Below are 22,336 nucleotides of genomic sequence, written 5' to 3' on the forward strand. Positions count from 1 at the left end.
GCAAATCCCTTCCCAGCCCATGGCCCACACCTGAGCCCCCTGACTAAGCCCCTCGCCTTGCTGAGTATCGCTGTCTAATCCCTAAGCCCTTTCTCACCCGTCTCCAGTTGTCACCGACTCAAATCCCTTTAGAATGAGGTGGCCCAGATAGCTGTGAACTGAGACGCTGGGGGCGGGGAGAGAGTTCTCAGGGTCCCCCTGGGAGTGGAGGGGGGCACAGCAGACCCCTGCTCTGGCCCTGGTATGCCTGGCACAAACCCAGGGACTCCCCTTGAGAAGGATAGGCCTTCTGACCTCACCCCCTGCACCAATGAGAGATCTTCCAAAAGTTAGTGGGAAATGTGTGTTCTGAAAAAGCCACGCATGGATTTCAATATTTTTTTGTACCAGCATAAAATGCTTGCTTGTAAAAATATTTATTTGAGAAAAGGGCCCGGCACAGTAGCCTAGCAACTAAAGTCCTCACCTTGCATGCGCTGGGATCCCATATGGGCGCCCGTTCTAATACCGGCTTCTCCACTTCCCATCCAGCTTCCTGCTTGTGGCCTGGAAAAACAGTCAAGGACAGCCCAAAGCCTTGGGACCCTGCACCCGCGTGGGAGACCTGGAAGAGGCTCCTGACTCCTGGCTCCTGGCTTCAGATTGGCTCAGCTTCGGCCGTTGCAGTCACTTAGGGAGTGAGTCATCAGATGGAAGATCTTCTCTGTCTCTCCTCCTCTCTGTATATCTGACTTTCCAATAAAAGTCAATAAATCTTTAAAAGAAAGAAAGGGGGGAGGGTTCTAGCTGCTGATTTATTCTTCAAATGACTGTAGTGGCCTGAGCTGTTCCAGGCTGAAGCCAGGAGTCAGGAGCCCCATCCAGGCCTCCCATGTGGGTAGCAGTCCTCCCACTAGTTGAGCCATCGAAGGCACATCAGCAGGGACCTGGATGAGAAGCAGAAAGAGGCCAGGACTCCATCAGGGCTGTAACATGGAATGTTGGCATTGCAGGCAGCAGCTTAGCTCACTGCACCACGAAACCAGCCCCCATAAATGTATCTTCTTAATAATGATTGATGCTTGATTGATTGATTGATTTGACAGGCAGGGAGAAAGAGACAGACACAGAGGGACAGCTGCCCTCCGCTGGTTCACTCCCTAAATGTCCCCAATGGCTATTTTTTACTTGAAAGTCAGAGTAATATAGAGAGAGATAGAGAAAGATCTTCCATCTGCTGGGTCACTCCCCAAATGGCCACAGTGGCCAGGGCTAAGCTGATCTGAAGCCAGGAGCCTCTTCCGGGTCTCCTAATGTGGAATGGCAGGGGCTCAAAGACCTGGGTCATCCTCTGCTGCTTTCCCAGGCCACAAGCAGGGAGCTGGATGGGAAGTGGGGCAGCCGGGACACAGACAGGCACCCGTATAGGATGCCGGTGCCTGAGGAAGAAAGTAGCCCACTACACCACTGCGCCAGACCTTTCCAAGTGCCCTCCTGGAGTCCAGGTTCAACTACCAGACTTTTTGTCCATGCTGCAGATTTTGAGGAACAACCTCACCCACTGCGTCCCTGATTCTGTCATTCTCACCAAGTCACCCGGCCTCCGTGCCTCAGTTTCCCCTCTGTAAAATGCCAACAGTAACCTTTATTTATTTATTTTTATTTTTACTTGAAAGTCAGATACACAAAAAGGAAGAGAGACAGAGAGGAAGATCTTCCATCTGTTGATTCATTCCCCAAGCGGCTGCAACAGCTGGAGTTGTGACTATCCAAAGCCAGGAGCCTTTTCTGGGTCTCCCACGCAGGTGCAGGGTCCCAAGATTTTGGGCTGTCCTCGACTGTTTCCCCAGGCTACAAGCAGGGAACTGGATGGGAAGTGTGGCCACCGGGATTAGAACTAGTGCCCATATGGGATCCTGACACATGCAATGTGAGGACTTTGGCTGTTAGGCTACCACATTGGGCCCACCAATGATAATCTTACCATCTTTCACAAACGCGATGAGGTTCAAGAGCTACTTGATGAACAAAGCCAGGAACAGGGCTTGGGACAAAGTGCACCTGTGGGCTATTCTCTGGCTTCTTGTCCCGAATCATCTCAATCATCTCGCTCTTCAGGTGACAACCCCGCGCTCCGCCCCCTCAACCTCTCACGGAGCTGGGAGCTTCCTGAGCCCAGTCCCTCCCCCACCCTGAGCAGCCGTGGCAGCCCCTAGCTCCCAGCCGCTCCCCAAGGCTGTGTGAACCCCTTCGTCTTTGCCTGAAATGGTCTTACACAAGTTCACTCCCCAAGGCAGAAACCATCCATCTCTGGCCAGTGGGTCACTGCTGCACGTTCATCGTGTGTCCCATGGGGGACGTGGCCCAGGGAAGCAGAAGGTCTCCCCTGTACTCTGCTGCCATGCCTCTCCCTCCACTCCACTCTACTTCTGCCCTGTGTGAACCTGGGTGGATCACCACACACCCACCCATCTCACAAGGTACATGGAAGGAGGCGGTGATTGAAGGAAGACAGGACAGTCAAAGAGGTTCCAAGACATTTTGTTTTAGGCTCCTGGAGACTCACATCAAACACAGCACCTGTCGGATGTTGGCATCCTGGACACCCACGTGGGGTAGACTCCGGTGTAGTTCCAGGCTCTTGAATTCAGCCCGGTCCAAGCCCTGGCATTTGTGGAGTGAGCCAGTGGATAAGGACTCTCTCCCCGCCTCTGCCCTTCAAACATGGGTAAATAATTACATGAGAAAATACCCACTGCTTACCAACCTAGCCCTCCCCTTGGCACCACTGTGCCTTAATCCCCCAGGACTGGTTAGTGCCTAACGGTTTGGACACGATTTGCAAGACCCTGTTCTCCAAGGGGCAGCCTGCCACCTAGCGGCGGCGTCATGTCATGACGTTCTTTAAGATGTGGCTTGGCATTCTGCCATTAGCGCCCTCGGTGGGAAGCCCCACTGGTGTGTATGTCCTGGGGCAGCCAGGTGTCTGGCGTGGCTGAGTTCTTTCCCAACTTCTTCCTTGTTTTAGAACTTATTGTGGGGGCCAGCGCCATGGTTCATTTGGCTAATCCTCCACCTGCAAGTGCCAGCATCCCCTACGGGTGCTAGTTTGTGTCCTGGCAGCCCCCGCTTCCCATCCAGCTCTCTGCTTGTGGCCTGGGAAAGCAGCAGAGGACGGCCGAAAAGCCTTGGGACCCTGCATCCATGTTTGCACGGCTCAGCGATGCCCCACTGTGCGTGGATAGCTCGTCTTATTTATCCTGCTCACCTGCTGAGGGACACTGGATTGTTTCTACCTTTTGGCTATTATGGGTTTTTTTTTTTTAATATTTTTATTGCAAAGTCAAATATACAGAGAGGAGGAGAGATAGAGATGATTCACTCCCTAACTGACCACAATGATGGGAGCTGAGCTGATCCGAAGCCAGGAGCCAGTAGCCTCTTCTGGGTCTCCCACGCGGGTGCAGGATCCCAAGGCTTTGGGCCATCCTCGACTGCTTTTCCAGGCCACAAACAGGGAGCTGGATGGGAAGTGGAGCAGCCAGGACACAAACCAGCAGCCATATGAAGTCCCAGTGCTTGTGAGGTGAAGGTCAGTCACTGAGCCACAGTGCCAGGCCCTGTTCGTTCATTTTGAATGGATTTTGTATAGTGTTAAGAAAGACTTCCACTGGGCCAGGGCAATGGTTCCACTGGCTAATCCTCTGTGCCGGCATTTCAAACAGATGCCAGAAAGGCTCCAACTTGATTTTTTAAAAATATTTTAAAATTTTTTCTTTGAAAGGTAGAGTTAAACAGAGAGAAGGAAAGACACAGAGAAAGATCTCCCATTCATGGTTTCACTTCCCAAAATATCTGCAACAAGCATCACTGATGTGTAATGACAGCTGAACGGGATGTGGGACAGGCCGGACCAGTCTGCTGCACATCCTGCAGGCACAGAAACCGGGGCCGAGAGCTGCCCTGCTGGGGTTACTGGGAGTCGCTCCAACTAGACTGCAGCTCCCACTGGTGTGCGTGAGGGCTGGGTGTGTGCTGGGCAGGGCTGAACTGGGCCACAGCAGCTGTCAGCTTGTGTAAGAGATGGGGCTGGGGACAGAAAACCATACTACTGCAACCACCAGTGGGTATACAGTCTGATGTGGATGGCGGACTGAGCCAGACCCCACACTGGGTGGCGCACACAGGAGTCAGGTCTGAGGTCAGCTCTGGGGAGGTTTCTTTGAGGACCTCTCCCCACCAACAACTGGACTGCTACATGCAAAACTCCAACCGCAGGGAACACCACAGGATCGGTGGTCTGACCATAGAGTGCATGTGTCAGAAGTGACCCGCTGAAGCCTGTGCAGTGGATAACACGCCCAGATGCACATGGAGGACATGACGGGTCACTGAGTTCTGCAGAGGGCACCCAGCACCTTGGATGGAAGGACAAAGTGGATAGCTCTCCTGGCCAAGCTTTGGCAGCAAACATCTGGGCAAGTGGGAACACCAGGGTGGCCTGTGTCAGCTCACGGATCTTGGAAGGATTTCCTCAACCTTGGAGCAATGAAACCAACAGCTCAGACCTATCGAATCCTCTTAGGCAGAACCCTCGGAACATGCTCCACATCAGGGACCCTGGGATGACATCGGGTGGCCGTCCCCCACCCGGAGGTGCTGATGCGATTACGTTACTGGAGCAACACTTCTCCCCTTTTTTCCCCCTTCCCTCAGATCCAGGAAGAAGAAAAAAAAATTGGAAGCAATTGTCTCACCCACTTTTCCCCCATGCCTCAGTCCTCCCCACCCTAATCAGTGGTCTGCATGGGTATACATCCTTTTCAACTATGTAAACATCATCAAAAATATAATCTATTATTTAAAAAAAAAGAAAGTAAAAAAAAAAAGTATCTGCAATAGCCAGAGCCAGGCTGATCCAAAGCACTTGAACCATCCTCCATTGCTTTCCCAGGCTCATTAGAGGGGAGCTGGATCAGACATGGAGCGGCCAGGACTTGAAGCAGCACCCGTATGGAATGCCAGCGTCACAAGTGGTGGCTTAACCTACTACATGCCAGCCCTAAGCTTTTCATTACTCACTGCAACAAGACGTGAGTTCCAGGGTTAGAGATTCCATTGATTTCGAGTAGCAGTGGGTGCCACCACTTTTTTTTTCTTAACTATTTCTTTAAAAGTCAATGTTAGAGAGAGAGAATTTTCATCCATTGGTTCACCTCAGCCCCAACAGCCGCCGTGGTTGGTCCACACCCATGCATGGGCTTAGAACTTCCAGGTCTCCCATGTGGGTGGTAACAACCCAGGCACTTGGGGCGCCTTTCACTGCTTTTCAAGGTGCCTTAGTAGGGAGCTGGATTGGAGGCAGAGCAGCCAGGACTCGAACCAGTGCTCTCCTGTGGGAGGCAGGCATTGCAGGCAGTGGCTTAACTGGCTACACCACAATGCTGACCCCTAGAAGACCCTTAGGTGAGGCTCACATTATCTAGTCAAGACCCACGGTGTTACACTTTCTTCCCAGGAAAGGACTACTTTAGGATGCACAGCTTGTTATCTGAAAATGAGAGAAGAAGTAAGTTTTCCAGCGAGGCTAGTCTCGGTACCCTCAGTAGCATGTCGATGGTGTTATCCCACATCCCCAGTACTGGGCATAAGGTTTCAATTTATCTTTCTCCAATGATTAATGAGAGCATCTTTCTTATATTATTGATGAGGCTTTCTTAACTTTTTAAGAAAGGTTTATTTACTTACGTATTTGAAGGAGTTACACAGAGAGGGACAGATCTTCCATCCCCTGGCTCAGTCACCCCAACGTCTCCTAAAGCCAAGAGGCTGCAACTCCAGCTGGTCTCCCAAGCGAGTGGCAGGGCCCAACCACTTGGGCCATCCCCTGCTACTTCTCTAGAAGCCAAGGCGGCCCGGAAACAGGCACATCTCAACGGCTCTGGTCCTGTCGGCCTCTTTCAGGCTCTAGCTCGGATTCCGCCCGCAGCCCGGCCAGGAGGGCTGCTCCCTGCTTCCTGCTCCCTGCGCCTGAATCCTCTGCGGCCACCAGGAGGCGCTCGCGTCCCGGTCCTGCGCACAAGAGCTGCTTGGCCCGCCCCGTCCGCCCCGCCCCTCCGTCGCCCCGCCCCGTCCGGCCTCAGTCCCTCCCCTCCTCGTCCCGCCCCTTCTACCCTCTGTTCCGCCCCTCCATTCGTCCCGCCCACTCCGTTCAAACTCAGTTCCGCCCCTTGCCCCCGCCGTCCCGTCGCCCCGCCCCCTCTCTGGTCTCAGTCCTGCCCCTCACGTCCAGCCTCGGCCCCGCCCCTCCCGTCGCTCCTCCCCTCTCGTCGCTCGGCCCCGCCCCGTCCGCCCACGGCTCAGCCCCGCCCCTCCATAGCCTAGTAGCCCCGCCCCGCCCTGTCTCGGTCCCGCCCCTCCCGTTGCTCCGCCCTTCCCGTTCTCCCGAGGCCCCGCCCCGTCCTGTTGCGGCCCCCTCCCGTTCTCCCGCGGCCCCGCCCCTCCCGTCGCTCCGCCCCTTGCGTTCTCCCGCGGCCCCGCCTCGTCCTGTCGCGGCCCCGCCCCTCCCGTCGCTCCGCCCCTCGCGTTCTCCCGCGGCCCCGCCCCGTCCTGTTGCGGCCCCGTCCCGTCCTGTCGCGGCCCCGCCTCTCCCGTCGCTCCGCCCCTCGCGTTCTCCCGCGGCCCCGCCTCGTCCTGTCGCGGCCCCGCCTCTCCCGTCGCCCCGCCCCGTCCGCCCTCGGTTCCTCCGGTGTGCCCCCCCCACCCCGCTTCCTCCCGGCGCCCCGGATCCCCTCGAGTCACTCCCGCTGCTCCCGGTCCCGCCCGCGCCGCCGCCGAGGTGCAGCCATGGGCCCCGCCGCGCGTCCCGCGCTCAGGTCGGCGCCGCCGCCGCCCCCGCCGCCCCCGCCGTCGCCGCTGCTGCTGCTGCTGCCGCTGCTGCCGCTGTGGCTGGGCCTGGCGGGGCCCGGGGCCGCGGCGGACGGCAGTGAGCCCGCGGCGAGGCGGGCGGCGGCTCGGGCCGTGCGGGTGGACGTGAGGCTGCCGCTGCAGGACGCGCTGGTCCTGGAGGGCGTCACGCTCGGCCCCGAAGCCGACCCGGCAGCCCAGCTCGGGGGCCGCCTGCTGCTGGTGAGCGCCGGGGCCACTGTCCAGACTCGTCCCCGGACCCTAAGCCGTGCATTCTGCATGCCCGGCCTGACTCCCCTTTTCCTGTCCGTGGCCCTGGACCATCCAGATGGACACCGTGGAGGCTGAGCAGAACGTGCCGGCGGAGGACTGGATTGCCGTGGCCTACGTGGGCAAGGAGCAGGCGGCCCAGTTCCACCAGGAGAATCAAGGCAGCAGTGACCCGCGGGCCTACCCCAAGGCCCTGATCCAGCAGGTGCAAGCGGTGGGAGAGGGAGGGGAGCTGGAGCCTGAATGGGTCGGAAGGCTCCAGGTGGAGTGGGGTGTGGGGACAGAGAGAACTGGACCAGACCTGGGTGACTGAACCTGTGTGTTGGGGAGCTGGGGCAGGAGACTCGGGTTGTGAGTGGGGTGTGTGGGCCAGGAGTGTGCCAGCTTCCCGCCGTCCATCCCGCAGATGCAACGGGCCCTCTTTCTGGGAGCTTCTGCGCTGCTACTCCTCATCCTAAACCACAATGTGGTGCGAGAGGTAAACAGTAGCACTACCAGGTCTGGGGAGCGGGGCAGGGGCGGCCCGAGAGGGGGAGGCCGCTGACCTCCAAGCTCTCCCTCCCGCAGCTAGACATGTCCCAGCTCCTGCTCAGGCCGGTCATCGTGCTGCATTACTCATCCAATGTCACCAAGCTACTGGAAGCTCTGCTACAGTGAGTGGGGGGTTGTCCCCCCAGGCTAGAGGCCTGGGGAGCTTGTGTGCTCCCTATGGACTACAGCTCCTGGGATGGGAAAAGGAATGAGAGAACCACCAGGCCCACGCCCCCTCTGTGACTTCCACTCCAAGGAGGGTCCAGGCCACAGCTGAAATCACCAGCGGAGAGTCCCTGTCGGCCAACCTCGAGTGGACGCTGACCCTGTGGACCACCTGTGGCCTGTCCAAGGATGGCTATGGAGGATGGCAGGACCTGGTGTGTCTAGGAGGCAGCCGTGCCCAGGAGCAGGTGGGTGCGCTGGTGCTGGTGGTGCTGAGGGGGGGTGGCATGCATGCCTCGTCTGGCATGGCTGGCATGAATGTTGAGTGCCAGGACACAGGAGGATGCTTGGTGCAGCACCTGCTGCTTGTTGGCAAGTCCTTCTCCCCTCTGGTGGGCTTCTGATTTCTCCCTGCCTGCAGAAGCCCCCTACTCCTCAACCTGGCGGTCTACCCTTCGCTTCTCCTGGTCAGTCATCCTGGTTTTCCCCAGGCTAGGCATCTGGGGTGCAGAGGTCTCCTGCAGTGTCTCTCCAGCCTCCCCTCTGTGTGGGGCGGGGATAGGCCAGTTTTTCTGGTGTGCGCCCTCCAGCAGGTGCCAGCTAATACTGGGCACGCAGGTCAAGCTACGTGGCAGGCACTCTGGTTCAAATCCTGGCTCTGAATCTTCAGCCCAGTGGTGTCAGGCTGAGAGTTTAAGCCTCTTGCTTCATGATCTTTGTGAACAGGGGTGGGATGCTCATTACCCACCTCAGGGGACTCACCTGCACCCCTGGACGGAGTGGGCACATTGCAGGAGACCGGGAGGAGGTGCTCGAGGAAGGAGTTGAACTAGAGGGATTGGAAGCAGGAACATACTTAGTCTGTGGGTTGGCTTGGTTGTGCCGCTGACCCAGGACTCAGCCCTCAGCCCAGGGCCTGGTCACCATCCGTATAAGCTATGGGGATCCAGGGCTGTGGTGTCCGTGTGTCAGGGCTATTTGATGGGCCACATGTTTTCTGCTTGGTGGGAAACCCTACCCTGCCCTCCTGTCTCACCTGGGCCTTCCTATGATACCTCCAGGAAAGCCAAACTCCCACTCCCCCAACTTCCTCCCCCGTGTTTCCCCCCACCACACAAACCCCATGTTTGCTGGTGCCCCCAAGTACTAAGGTATTGGCCAACCCTGCCCCTGGGAGACCTCACTCTGTCATGGCCCCTGGCTCGGTGAGGACTGGTTCAGCAGGGCCGGGTCACTAGCACAGGGCAGCTCTAGCCCTGGGCTTGTGTCGGGGAGAGGAGTCTATTCCGGGGAGCACGTGAGCTGGCTGTCACTTAGCAGCGTCTCCTTCTCAGCACATCATTTCTGAGCCCCTCTCATCATAGTTGAACATGGGCACTGATTGGGGAAGGATGGGATGGCAGAGGGCAGGAGGGGGTTAAAGTGTGTTTGTCACAGCACATCCACGTGAGCATGTGTGCTGGAGTGGGGATGGTGCGGGTTTTGCTTGCTGTGCCACATCACTTCCTGGGCCTGCTGCCTGGTGGACACTGCCTGGCAGCCACAGCACATGGGTGGGAGCTAAGTCAAGGTTGGCAGGGTGTTTGTGGGAACCCTGAGGTTTTTAGGTGTCCTCCTGGGTTCTCCTCATCAGATTCATTCACTGTATGAAGACCATGCAGGGCACTGGGGGTTCAGGCATGGTCTCCTCCTGGCCATCGTGGGCTGCAGGGAAAGTCTGGGGTGACTACAGGGGCAGGGGGGCTGGTGCAGCCTCTGAAGGAAGGGGTGTCTACAGGCATTAGCCACAGGAAGAAGAGAACTCCCAAGACAGGGAGCAAATACAGAGGGGATGGGGACCAGGAGTATGGGACCATGAGAAGAGGCAGACTGTGGGACGAGGCAGAGGAAGCCCCAGAGAGGGGTGTCAGGCAAGAGAGTGCCCTCTGGCTGTGCTGGGTGGGAAATGGGCAAGTGAGGCTGGAACAGCAGAGACTTATGGAATGGAGAAGACACACACACACACACACACAGAGGGTGTGTGACCTTTGTGGCCCAGGTAGGTGGCTGGGTGGGTGGGGCAGGGCCTGGGAAGGAGCAGGAGAAGGTGTGGATATGCAGGTGGGGAGTCTGAGGCCTCCAGATTCCATGGGGCCAAATGGCGGGTGGGCTGCTCAGGAGAAGGTGAACCCAGGGACAGGTGTGATACTGGCACTGGCTGCAGCAGCACTGAGGTCCCCAGCACTCTCCCACCTGCTCCTGAGGGCTGGGAGCGGTCCCATAGCCCTTGACCTCTGCTTCTCCCCCCGCCCCCAGAAGCCCCTGCAGCAGCTGTGGAATGCCATCCTGATGGTGGCCATGCTCCTTTGCACTGGCCTTGTGGTGCAGGCCCAGAGGCAGGCTTCGCGGCAGAGCCAGCCAGAGCCCGGAGGCCAGGTGAGAACCAGCCCTGGAGGAGCCCTGGGTGCTGCAGCCCTGGGGCCTTGGGGTCGGGGTGGGTGGGTAGTGATGGGGAACCATGTCTCTATTCCCTGCTCCATAGGTGGACCTGTTCCAGCGGCGCGTGGTGCGGAGGCTGGCATCCCTCAAGACGCGGCGCTGCCGTCTGGGTAGGGCAGCGCAGGGCCTACCAGGGCCGGGCCCCGACACCTGCGCTGTGTGCCTGGACTACTTCTGCAACAAGCAGGTGCATGACCTGGGCTGCCCGGCTCCCGAGAGACCTCAGCACCTGCTTGTCACAACTCCCCACCAGAGCTACAGAGAGCAGGATTGGGGTGGGGGAGCAGGCCTCACAAGGTTTCACTTCCCCCTGCCCAGATCCTGTGGCCTGAGGGCTCTGTCCTTCTTCCATGCCCTGTAGTGGCTGAGGGTGTTGCCTTGCAAGCATGAATTCCACCGGGACTGTGTGGACCCCTGGCTGTTGCTCCAGCAGACCTGTCCGCTGTGCAAGTTCAATGTCCTGGGTGAGTACCGGGGTGGGGCTTTGGCCGAACCCATCTCCCTCCCACCCTTTGCCCATTCTTCTCTCCCTGTTACTTTTTCTCCTCCTGGCAGGAAACCACTACCCAGATGATTAGTTGTCCCGGGCAGGGACTCTGCACGTGGGGGTGGAACCCCTTCACCTACACATCCCGGCCTTCAGCCCGGGGCTCCTAGAACAAGATGGCAGATGGATGGGACAGCAAGCCCTGTGTGGATGGCTGGAAAGGATAGGGTGTTGTTCTGCTGCAGGGCCAGGTGGCCCACCCGCGTGCACACTGGGAAGGAAGAACCCACAGTCCCAGGCTGAGGACACGGAGCCAGGACCTGCCTGCCGGGCAAGGTGGGGAGGTTGCCTTGGGACCCTTCTCTGCACCCCTGAGATGTGCACCTGTGTCTGCCCCTCTCACAGGCAGCTTCCAGGAAGCTGTGGGGGCCAGTGCTGCTATTGTAGGGGGTGGGGGGCTCTGGGAGCTCCCTGTGGCCGGGGGGCTTATTTATTGGGGGAGGGGGAGATGGGTGGGAGTAAAGTTGGAGGGCAGCGCTGTCTGGACTGTCTTCCAGCATGCATCTCGGTCAAGCCTGTGATGTTAAACCCAGAGCTCCTGACCAGTTCCCTTTGGCCATGGGGCCCTGGGAGCCACAGTCTGGGCCTCCTTCTCATGCCAGGCTAGGACCAGAGGCCTTGGGCAGCATCTGGTCCTAAACCTAGGTTGGTGCCATAAGTCAATTGTCCAGGATACTTGAAGCCACAAGATATATGTGGTGTGTCTTCCAGGGGCATCCATTTTTTTTTTTTTTAAAGAGTTGGGGTAGGAAAGGTTTAATAGTAAAATAAATATATTTTAACATAAGATGTGAAGTTTGTGTGGATACTTTGATATTTAAAAAGGGGGCCAGCACTGGGTTATTTCACAGCTTGCAACACCACTGGTATACCACGTCAGAGTGCCAGATCGAGTCTCTGCTAACTCCACTTCCCATCCATCTCCCTGCTGACGTTCCTGGAAAGCAGTGGAAGATGGCCCAAGTCCCGGGGTCCCTGTGCCCATGTGGGAGACACAGGCTTCTGGCTTTAGCCTGGCCCAGCCCTACTATCCCTATTGCTCTGCCTTTCAAATATACCTTAAAATTTAAAAAAATAATAAAATAGGGCCCGGCGCGGTGGCGCAGGTGGTTAAGGTCCTCACCTTGCACGCCCGGGATCCCATATGGGTGCCGGTTCTATCCCGGCAGCCCAGCTCCCTGCCTGTGGCCCAGGAAAGCAGTCGAGGACAGCCCAAAGCTTTGGGACCCTGCACCCATGTGGGAGACCCGGAAGAGGCTCCTGGCTTCGGATCGGCATAGTATCGGCCGTTGCGCTCACTTGGGGAGTCAATCATCGGACGGAAGATCTTCCTCTCTGTCTCTCCTCTCTGTATATCCGCCTTTCCAATAAAATAATAATAATAATAATAATAATAATAATAAAATAAAAAGAAGGAGGAAATCACCTTGGAGTGTTCTACTGCCTTGGGTAGCCGGGACTCTAAGATTGCCCCCCAAGACCCTCTCAGCCACACTGCTGTGCACACACCATGTACCATCTCCAGGATGCAGACTGAGGCATCTCCCATCACTGGGCCGTGTGACGCAGCACAGCTGATCTGTAAACAGTGGGCAATCAGTGCGGGGAGAAATCTCTGCTCCTGGCTTAAAGGCAGAAATAGGAACCCGGGGCCTACGGTCATGAGCACCAAACACTGAACTTTGGAATGAGTCTTCCCCCAGAACCATCGGAGAGGACCACAGCCTACAAGGCACCATAGCAGTAAGGGGTGCCAAGTAGTACCTGCCATGCTGGCTCAGCACCACACAGCCCTGTGGCCCTTGCGTGTCTGCTGCACCACACTACCTGAAGGCTTCATCCACCCTATGTGCCCAGCCACGTTCCCTCCTGTCCTGCAGTGGCCCGTGGCAGGTAGTAGCTCCTGGAGGAACACTGGGATGCCACATGCCAGGCATGGCTGGTGCTACCAGTGCCTGGTCATAGGGCACCCTGGGCTACGAGGTGAGTGGTCTGGTAAATCTAGGCCTGGCCAGCTGGTCTGGCTGTCCAGCTGGGTGGGCAAGGCTTGGCCCTCTGTCAGTGGTGTTCCTCGGTGAAGACAGTCTTGATGTTCTTGGGCCCTGAGTGTCCCCTGTGCCCCGGATGCATGGCCCTCCCTGCCCTCTGCCTGCCTGGAATGCCTGGAGGACTGGCCCTGCCCCCTGCACACCCTTGCTTTAGCCCTCCTCTTAGTTGGTGCCTCGCATCACCTCTTCACCTCTAGGTACTTGGCTAGAGGGGGGCAGGATGCCCTTTCCCTGGCCAGCTGCTAGAAGCTTCTTGCTGTCCTCCTCGGGCTCTCTTCTCCCATTAGCTCTGGAAGGAGGGACACAGGAAGCTCCCCCATGGCAGCTGACCTGCACCTGCTCCTGCCCAGGACAGGATGGGGAAGGAAAAGCTCAACCCAGACTCAGCTGCAGTGTGAGGCCAAAGGTCACAGCAAGCAGGTGGCTGGAGTTTTTTATTACCTTGCAGGAGGAGCAGGGGGTGTTGCCAGCCCCTGCCCACAGCCTCCACCCCTGCTACTGCAGGTTACATGGGTCGTTCCTGGGTTGTTTCTGGGTAAGAAGAGCCGACCTGGTCTTGGCTTGGTGAGAGTCTCCTCCTCAGCCTGGCCAAGGCCCGTATGGGGTTCTTGGCACAGATGGCCAAGTGGGTCCCATCTTCCAGGGAGGACTTGCTGGGCTGGCTGCTGGGTTGTCGCGGTGGGGACACTCGGGCCTGGCGTGGTAGGGTCCTGCTCGCACTGCCCACCCTACTGCCAGGAAGGTGCCGCCTGCCCAGGGGCCTGAGTGGGGAAGCAGATCCCAGGATGCTCTGTGAGCCAAGGCAGCCGCCACTCCACCAGGCTGCCCACTTCCCACAGCACCTCACTCACCCTGGGGATGCTCTCGGGGTCTGGGTCCCCTTGCCAGGAGGGGTTTGCAGTTGGTCCTGCGGGATCAGCTGCAAAACAAAGCCAAGGTCAGGAGGGCTCAGGGAATCCCCTCCCCACTGTAACAGAGGGAGTGTCGCAGCCCTGGATGAGCAGAGCCGAGGTGGTTACTGGGAAGGCTGCTTCCCACCCACGGTTCCTGATTGCACTTGAAACCACGGTGGGAAAAGGGGGATGTCTGGAGATAGAATAGCCGGGATCTGGAGCATCCTCACACTTTTTGTTTTTCTTCTTTTCAAGATGTACTTATTTATTTGAAAGGCAGAGAGAAAGTGAGATCTTCCCATCAGCTAGTTCACTCCCTAAATGACTTTAGTAGCCAAGGCTGGTCCAAGCTAAAGCCAGGAACTCCATTTGAGTCTCCCCCTGCAGACTGCCAGGGTCCCCAAGCACTTAGGCTATCTTCCACTGCTTTCCCAGGTACATTAGCAAGGAGCTGGGTTGGAAGCAGAGCAGCCAGGACTCAAACTAGTGAGTGCTCTTGTGGGATGCAGTGTGGCAGGCAGCAGCTTAACTTGCTGCACCACCTGACACTGGTCCCACTTACACCCTCTTGAAATGTGAAACAGGCTTCACAAACCGGTGGCCTTAGGAGCCAACATGGTGGCAAAGCTAGGAAAGCCGCCACTTGCAATGCCGGCAACCTATACCAAGTGCCTCTTCAAGTTTTAGCTGCTCCACTTTCAATCCAGCTCCCTGCTAATGCACATGGGAGGGCAGTAAGAGAATAGCATGCAGTTCCCAGCTCCTGGCTTCAGTCTGGCCTATCCCTGGCTGGTACAGTCATTTGGAAGAACCAACGGACTGGAGATATTCTCCCTCTTTGTCTCTCTCCCTCCTTCCCTTCTTTCTTTCTCTGTACCCCTGTCTTTCAAATAAATGTTTAAAATATAAAAAATATATATCTTTAAGTAAACAAAAGCATGGGGGCTTAGCCCAAGTGGCTAATCCTCCACTTCCAAGTGCCAGCATCCCATATGGGCACCCATTCAGGTCCCAGCTGCTTCAGTTCCCGTCCAACTCTCTACTTGTAGCCTGGAAAGCAGTGGAAGATGGCCAAAGACCTTAGGACCCTGCACCTGTGTGGGAGACTTGGAAGAAGCTCCTGTTTCCTGGCTAAAGATCAGCTCAGCTCTGGCCACTGTGGCCCTTTAGGGAGTGAACCAACGGACGGAACATCTTTCCCTGTAAATCTGCCTTTCCAATAAAAATAAATAAATCTTTAAAAAAAAAAAAAAAGAGAAAAGAGAGCATAAACATGACGTAAAGCCACCTGAGATGATGTGGTTCTTCACAGGCTTCCAAGGCACTATTGCTGCTGGGCAGGGGCCTCCTCCAGGTCCCCAGAAGCCCCCAAGCCCCTGCCCACCTTGAGGCCGCCCTGCTGGGCCACCTCCTGGATTTTGGACAACATCGACTCGAGCCGTTGGTTCTCCTCCTGCAGAACTCGGATGCGGATGCCGTTGGCCTGCACCTGTCTCTCCATGTCGTCGGTGATGTTGCCAGAACCTACAAGGATGTGCTCTCTAGGGACCCACCCTGGGCCCCATGGACTGTTGGGGGGAACCTCAGAGAGTAGATTCAGAGCAGGGGACCCTCCACCCCCCACATTGCCCCCACCACTGGCATGCCTCGGGTTCCATCCCCTGGTTCCTACTTTGGATCTGGGCCTCCAGGGGCCCGTGCAGGTCTGGAAAGGCCACCAGCAGCCGCTCCCTCTCTTTCAGCACCCCCAGCTCCTGCTCCAGCTCCGAGATGGTCAGCTGCAGGTCTGTGGCTGTCTGTTCTAGGTCCTGCTTCTCTTGCTGCAGGCTCTGCAGCAGCTCCTGGGTCAGGGCAAGGCTCACATCTAGCCCTGAGGATGTCCCAGACTCTAACCCCCTCCTCATGCTCTACTCCCACCCACCCCCATCGGCACCTGCTGGGCCTGGAGCTGGCACTGCCACTGCTCTCTGTCGCTCTGCAGGCTCTGTAGCTGTACTTCCGCCTGGGCTTGCTGCGCCTCGGCCTCATCCAGGCTGCCCCGCAGCTCCTCGCGCTCCTGGTCCAGGCTGTCCAGCTGCTGGAGCAGGGCTCGCTGTTTTGCCTGCAGGGACTGCACAGAGCGGACAGGTGAGGAGCCATGAAGCCCATGGGAATAGGCCCAGTCATGCAGGGCAGAGGAGGCTATGCCATCTATGATCTGCCATGCTCGTCCCCTCGCGCTGGGTATGGCTGTGCTTAGTGGGAAGAGATGCATGTGCAGGAGGAGGTCAGCTTGCAGGGTGCACACCCAATGATGTCGAGGTCATGATCCCCATTTGTGGCCTAGAAAGCAGTTGGGTGACTGTCGGCCAATCACTGACATGCCCTCACAGAGGGAGCCTGGCAACTAGGCTTTGCTTCTCTTTCTCAGGTCCCCAGTGCCCGTATTTCCCGACACTCACTGAGTGTAAGGCAAGAGGAGCCATGGCTGCACTGAGCATCCATAAAACGGGGGCGGGGGGGGGGTCAAGTCTCTGTCTCCTACCATTACCTGCAATGTCTGGGTCCCAGCAGACACCTAAGCATGGTGGCCAGGACCATGCAAGGTACTGAGAAAGCTGCCTGCTCAGGACTGAAAGACTTCACCTCTAGCAGGGCCATGCCTGACTGTGGAGACCTTATCAGCAGCCCCAGGCATTGGTCTAGCTCCAAGGACTCATCCCAGCAGCAGCAGCCCTGGATTCCCCTAGCAGGTGGGATCCCCCCTCGGAGGACCCCTGTAGTACATCTGCGCCCCTCAGATACCTGGCAGGAGAACGATGACCCATCTGCCCGTCTGCCTGTCCTTGTTGTGTAGGAAGCTTCATTGGGTGGAACCCATCCCTGGCACCTCCCAGAGGTTGGCTGAACTTAGTCTCGGGAAAGGTTAGTCAAACTGAAACTGGGGTGTGTGCTGAGGAGTGGGAGGAGGGACTGGGGCCAGGGAGACCAGGGCTCGCCTCACCTCCTGGTGGCGGACCATGCTGTCGACACGGGCCTTCTCCTTGTCCAGCTCTGTGCTGGCCCAGTGGATCTGCTGACTGGCCCCGTCCAGCCGTCCTGCCAGCAGCCGCACCTGCTCTTCCAGCTGCTGCACCTGTCTCTCGGCCGCAGCCCTGCGTTCACCTTCTCCCAGCAGCTGCTGGGCCTTGGCCTCTGCAGGAGTGAGGCTGGGTGTGGGAGGGGATAGGGCAGGGGAGCCCCAGTTGTGAGCCCCTTAGCAGGAGGGTCACACCTTGTCTCTGGGCCTGTGTCCTCAGCCATCAAGTGTGCCCCCACTAAACGTACTGCCTAGGTGGGTTTGGGAAACAGAAGGTGCTGTTGGAGTGGAAGGGGAAATCTCAGCTCAGGTCATTGCCTGCCCTCCAGAGGTTCCCTGATTCTATGCCCTGTGGGCTCAGGGGATAGAAGAGGAAGGACATGGCGAGGACACATGATGGGCTTCTTACCCGCAGCCTGTGTGGACTCCTGCTGCTGCTTTAGCTCCTCCTTCAGGGTGGCCACCTGCGTCTTTAGGGCACTTGTCTCTAGGGCAGCCAAGAGAGGGGGCCCTTCAGAGCATCCCTTGACCTGGCCCCCCAAATCTCTCTGCAGAGCAGAGGCAGCCCCCTGCAGCTGAGCTTGCAGAAGGGGCTCTGGGGAGGTGCCCGGAAGGCATGGGCCCCTCCCTCGCACCCTGCTTCTCCCTGGATAACTGCCTTGGTGTCTGTATCTCTCTGGGCCCCAGTGTCCTCCATGGGGGGCACGGTGGTGAAAGTGACTTACCCACATCATTCAGCCTCATGTCATCAGTGGGTACTGGCTGCTTTCCAGTGCCAGGAGGTGCCAGGGAACAAACTCTGGATCAATATCCCAGATACCTCCCTTTCTGATGGGACAAGCCATCCACCCTGTCGCCTAGTGTTTTCCTGGCTGGGCTGGATGGAACTCTGGCTGCTTGCGCTCCGTGTCCCTAGCTGGATGCACGAACACACCCCTCTTGGTTGCTGTCCCTCCCTGCCTCTCACCTGCTCCCCAGTCCCAGGTTCCCTTCACACAAACTCCTGGCCCTTGATGCCCTGGCTCAGGAGCTTGCTTCCAGGCACACCCAGGCCAAGGCCATGGTAGAGAGCACAGACCTGTGAGGAGCTGCATCTTGTCACACTCCCACGCGGCCTGGTGCCGCTCGGCCTCCTCTGCCTGCTGCTGAAGCTCCTTTTTGTCCTGCTGCAGTGCCTCCCCCAGCTCAGCCACACGCTTCTTCAGCATGTCTTTCTGGCCCTCAGCTTCCTCCAGCTGCACCCGCAGGGGCCCAACGAGCTGGGTGAGGGCCCCAACATGCTTGCTGATGCGTGCCAGGTCTTTGCTCTGCTCTGCGGCCCAGTGGATCATGGTGGCAGCCGGCAGTGGCTTCAGCCCAATGCTGTCCTGCACCAAATGGTGGAACTGGCCCAAGGATGAGGGCAAGTTCTGGCTCTGACACAGGTTGATGACCACCTTGCCCAACTCCTGCAGGCTGCCCTGGACGCTGATGCATGCATCACAGGGCACCAGGGCCGTCTCCACAGTCTGGGAATGAACGCTCTTGATGTTCTCAGATGTTCTGGCTGGACGCTGCAGGGAGTCGCTTCTGGAAATGCTCTCTGGCTCTTGGCAGGTCTGGGACAAGCCTGGCACCAGATAGGGGAGCTTGTTGAACTTGGCAGGCAGATATTCAGGGCTCCTAGCTGGCTCACCCTTGGCTGTGGGCTTGGAGGTGAAGGTCTCCCCTTGGCTTGTCCTTTTCTGTGGTTTGGGGGTGGAGGGGGGAGAAATAAGAGGAATCAGGTGAGGGACATGGAGATGACCAGTTCCCTAGGGAAGCTTTGTGATAGCCTTGTCTCAGTGCTCAGATGCTACCTGATTCCAGCATGAAGAAGAGAAAACCTTCCACTGGCTCCAAGTCCAGGTCTCCTCTCCGCTGCCCACCCCAAGCCTGGTTCCTGACGGGCAGCAGTGCTGCTAGGGAAGCTGGCAGGGTGTGAGGGTGACCCTAGCTGGGGGTGGCGAGAGGGTGAGGGGGCGAGGGGAAGGGTCTAAGGGCAGGGCCCATGCACCTGGGAGGCCGTCTGCTGGTAGAGCATGCCCAGCCTCAGCAGGCTGTTCCAGAAACGCTGGACCGTGAGCCCCACGGACATGCAAGGCCCCACTGCCCGAGTCGGAGGTATCACCTTCTCTGAGCTGAGGTTCTCCAAGTAGCTCGCACAGCTCTGAAGCAGCAGTAGGAGCCTGTGGGTGAATGGGCAGAAATACCAGGATTGGCATGGGTCTGTCTGCCCTCAGGTCTCACAAAAGTGGCAGTTCCTGGTTCTGGGAAAACAGGCCCAGGGCAGCGGAGACTTGGGAAGAGTGTAAGGTTACATGTAGCCAGCCAGCAGGGCCAATGCCAAACAAGCCAGGGGTCGCTTCTTCTGGGAAGCCCTCCCTGACCCCTGCACTCAGCTCAAGGGCTTTGTCTGGGCCTCGGGTGGCACACTTCTGCCTGGCTGTTATCCCATTGGACCAGACAGCTAGCTGCCTTGGCTGTATTTTGTGTAACTGGAACATTCCGGGTGAGCATCTGCCCTAATATCAAGGAGTCCAGAGCCTTTGCTTTGCACACCACAAAGCTGAGACTCCCCCAAGAGTGGAAGGCCAGGGAATGCGAGCTTCACTGATAGCACAACAAATGGGGCTGCAGGGATATCTCCTGGAGTCTTCCCAGCAGTACCAGGATTTGGGAAAAAATGATCCTGCATCTGGCCTGTGATTCACTCACAGAAGGAATGGGGTAGCCTGTGAGGTATCCAGAAAAAGAGCTGGCAACAGAAATTCTGAGTAGCAGTTACGGTGGCCTTGACACACAGAAAACTCTGAGGGCAGTGGTCAGTCCTATGGAATCACACATTGACCATCTGGGACAGCCAGCAACCCCCTGAGGGGACAGGGTAGGGCAGCATTGTACAGCACAGCACAGAAGGGGTCAATGGAGTGTGAGGTGGCTTGGAGGGTCTGCAGCTGATCTGACTCCTGGGAGAGAGAGGTAACTGGGGGGAGGGGACTGGAGGAGGACTGTCAAAGGACCAATGTCATTACCATAGCTGGAAGGGACGGCTTACCTGTCGATGACCAGCTCCAGCAGCACGGCGTGGGATAGTTGCGTGAACTCTGGGTCCCCCGGCACATGGTCATAGTGTTCCAGCAGAGCCACCATGTCGAGGTCACAGGCCACACGGTCAGGGAACTTCCAGGAGGGGAAGCGCACGGGCCCAGCACGGGAGAACACATCCACGATGGCGCCCTGCAGGTCGGTGAGGTCCTTGCGCAGGCTATCCATGCAGGCCTGGCTGCCTAGCAGGTGTGCCATCCTCACTGCTCCTGTGGTTGGCAGATGGGAACTCTGCAGCTGCTGCCTGGTTCCTAAGGCTGAGCTTCTACCTCGGCCTCCTCGGGGAGACATCTGAGCCCCAGCCCTGGGTGACAGGGCCTTTCAGGACCTGATCGTGGGTGGTCTTACCAGCCTTCCCCTCCCCCACCTTATCTGTCCACACCTGCCAAGCCCATTACTTCATAGGCGACTCCCAAGATCTGCCCCTGCTGGGTGTTGGGTGGCTATGGTTCTGAACATGAACGTGTCAGCCTCGGGACAGGTGTACAGCCAAGCAAAACACAGTCATAACTGTGGCATGCTGGACCACATCAGGTCATTGTCACACCTGCCTACACCATTGTAGTGGCTTCCAGGTATACCCCAGGACTGCATGCCTGCACCAGATCCTGCCTGATTGTGTCACGTTAACCCACAAACCCTCAGGGCTCCCTGGAGTACCAGAGAGAAAGACCACCCTCCAGCCATGTCTTCCCCCCACACACTCCCTCTCTCCAGCCTGTGTCCTACACTCCTCCGGCCCTCAGGCAGGAACAACACATAGCGCTTGGGTCCCAGCTACCCATTTCTGCATCCTTACTCATCTGTCTATCTGAATCATCCCTCTCCATCTAATTCCCATCACCTGGCTGACTCCTCTTCCCCTCCACTCCAGGAAGGCTTCCCTGAGCTCTCTCCAGGCTGGGATGGAGGACCATCGGCCTGGGATTCCAGTGTCTCATTCCTGATCCACTTTCTGCTAAGATCTCTCCAACGGATGCCACCACTGTGGGAGCCCCAGAGTGGTCAGCAAGGGGCTGCCCACTGTGCGTGCTCATTGGCAAATGAGTGAGCGAATGGGAGTGAATGAGGCAGGAAAAATGAAATCATACTCACTTTGACTTTGGTAGAGGTCAGGGCAGGGGGTGGGGAGGAGAGACGAATCCTGAAGCATAAAAGGAAAACGCGTATGGAGACCCAGACTAGGTGAAGTGCCCGGGTACAGATGCTCACTCTACTGTGCTTTAGTCACGCCTCTGCAATGAAGCACTATTACAGCTGACAGTCTAGCTTCCTGCGAGAGTATGGATTGTGTCTTGACTGTCTGCAAAGTGGCCAGGCCTCCTTGGGCTGAGGGCCAGCTGGAGCCGGGAAGCTCACAGGCACCCAGAGGCAGCAGCTGAGGGACACAGTGGACTCTCCTATCTCCCAGAGCCTGGATCCTGCACTCACCTCCACACGGGTACCTGCCTATGGTGCTGGAGCCACTGATTGTGTCCGTTTGTGTGTGGAGCTGGCAGTGGCCTCTGGTGCTCAGTGTCAGGGGCTCATTCCGTGTGCTTGGCTTCTTGTCTCCGGTGCAGGGTTGGCCCTGAACAGCCCTTGTGTCCCTAGGAACAGGTGAAGGCGAGAGATGGAGTGCATGGTCAGGCAGGGCCTATTGGGGTACAGGGGGCAGGCCACCGGGAAAGAAGGACCCAGGTGAGGCAAAGGACAGGTGCTGGAGCCTGCCTTGGACTCGAGCACAAAAGGTGTGCTGTCACTCAGGCCCGGGTCTGACTTGAGACCTCCTGTGTGCATCTATTTCCTGTATACAGAAGAGAAAGCTGGGTATCTAAAAGGTCAGGGTGTTAGTCCACAGTCATGGATGGGACGGGGGCTGGGACTCCAAGGCAGAGATCTCTGCTCAGTGCTCAGCCCAGGCTGTGTCTACAGAATCAGGACCCAGAAATGAAGTTCTCTTCAAGCCATGTATGAGGTTTGAGGTTTTCTACTAGGCCCTGATGGGGTGCAGGAAATGTTATCCCAGACTCTGGCACCTTGCGAACTGGGATAAAAAGGAGAAGCAAGCAGGTAAAGCTCCTTTTCCTCTTGTGGCTCCTTGCTGAAACAGACCATGACACCCAGGAAGCTCCTTGTTCCCCAGAGACCCTCATGGGACAGGGGTCCAGCCTCCCACCCAGGTGGGAAGGGATATTACAAAGATGCCAAGAAGGCTTACAACAGACAGGCCTTTGCTGAGTTCTCTCTGCTTGACTACTATGAGATTACACACTTTTGTCCCCAGTCATACTCCTGCACAGGCACCCCAGAAACACACTCGTTTCTGGGTCTGGCATGACGGCTCAGTGGCTAA

General features: G+C 57.5%; 2 protein-coding genes across 3 annotated transcripts; one reads left to right on the top strand and one right to left on the bottom strand.

The window, feature by feature from the left end:
* The first annotated feature begins 6,825 nt into the window (after positions 1-6,825).
* RNF215 (ring finger protein 215) lies at positions 6,826-11,694 on the top strand. Its single transcript, XM_041003855.1, has 9 exons — positions 6,826-7,107; positions 7,214-7,360; positions 7,562-7,633; positions 7,723-7,808; positions 7,943-8,099; positions 10,147-10,266; positions 10,373-10,516; positions 10,691-10,793; positions 10,885-11,694. Exons 1-9 carry the CDS (start codon positions 6,826-6,828, stop codon positions 10,905-10,907), a joined length of 1,134 nt encoding a protein of 377 aa, XP_040859789.1. The 3' UTR covers positions 10,908-11,694.
* A 1,712-nt stretch (positions 11,695-13,406) lies between these two features.
* Positions 13,407-20,199, bottom strand: CCDC157 (coiled-coil domain containing 157). 2 transcript variants are annotated; one of them, XM_041003685.1, is made up of 10 exons: positions 19,952-20,199; positions 18,911-19,082; positions 17,954-18,599; positions 17,285-17,362; positions 16,801-16,991; positions 15,751-15,927; positions 15,490-15,658; positions 15,202-15,341; positions 13,776-13,843; positions 13,407-13,685 (listed from the first exon to the last, which is right to left on the bottom strand). In XM_041003685.1, exons 1-10 carry the CDS (start codon positions 20,197-20,199, stop codon positions 13,430-13,432), a joined length of 2,145 nt encoding a protein of 714 aa, XP_040859619.1. In that variant the 3' UTR covers positions 13,407-13,429. The 2 variants fall into 2 exon arrangements, with proteins under 2 accessions (XP_040859619.1, XP_040859618.1); XM_041003684.1 differs by having other exon boundaries at positions 15,202-15,385; positions 15,453-15,658.
* Between the last annotated feature and the right edge of the window lie 2,137 nt (positions 20,200-22,336).

The sequence above is a fragment of the Ochotona curzoniae genome, unplaced genomic scaffold (genome assembly GCF_017591425.1).
Source record: "Ochotona curzoniae isolate NIBS_2020 unplaced genomic scaffold, NIBS_Ocur_1.0 scaffold_274, whole genome shotgun sequence".
Lineage (NCBI taxonomy): Eukaryota > Metazoa > Chordata > Mammalia > Lagomorpha > Ochotonidae > Ochotona > Ochotona curzoniae.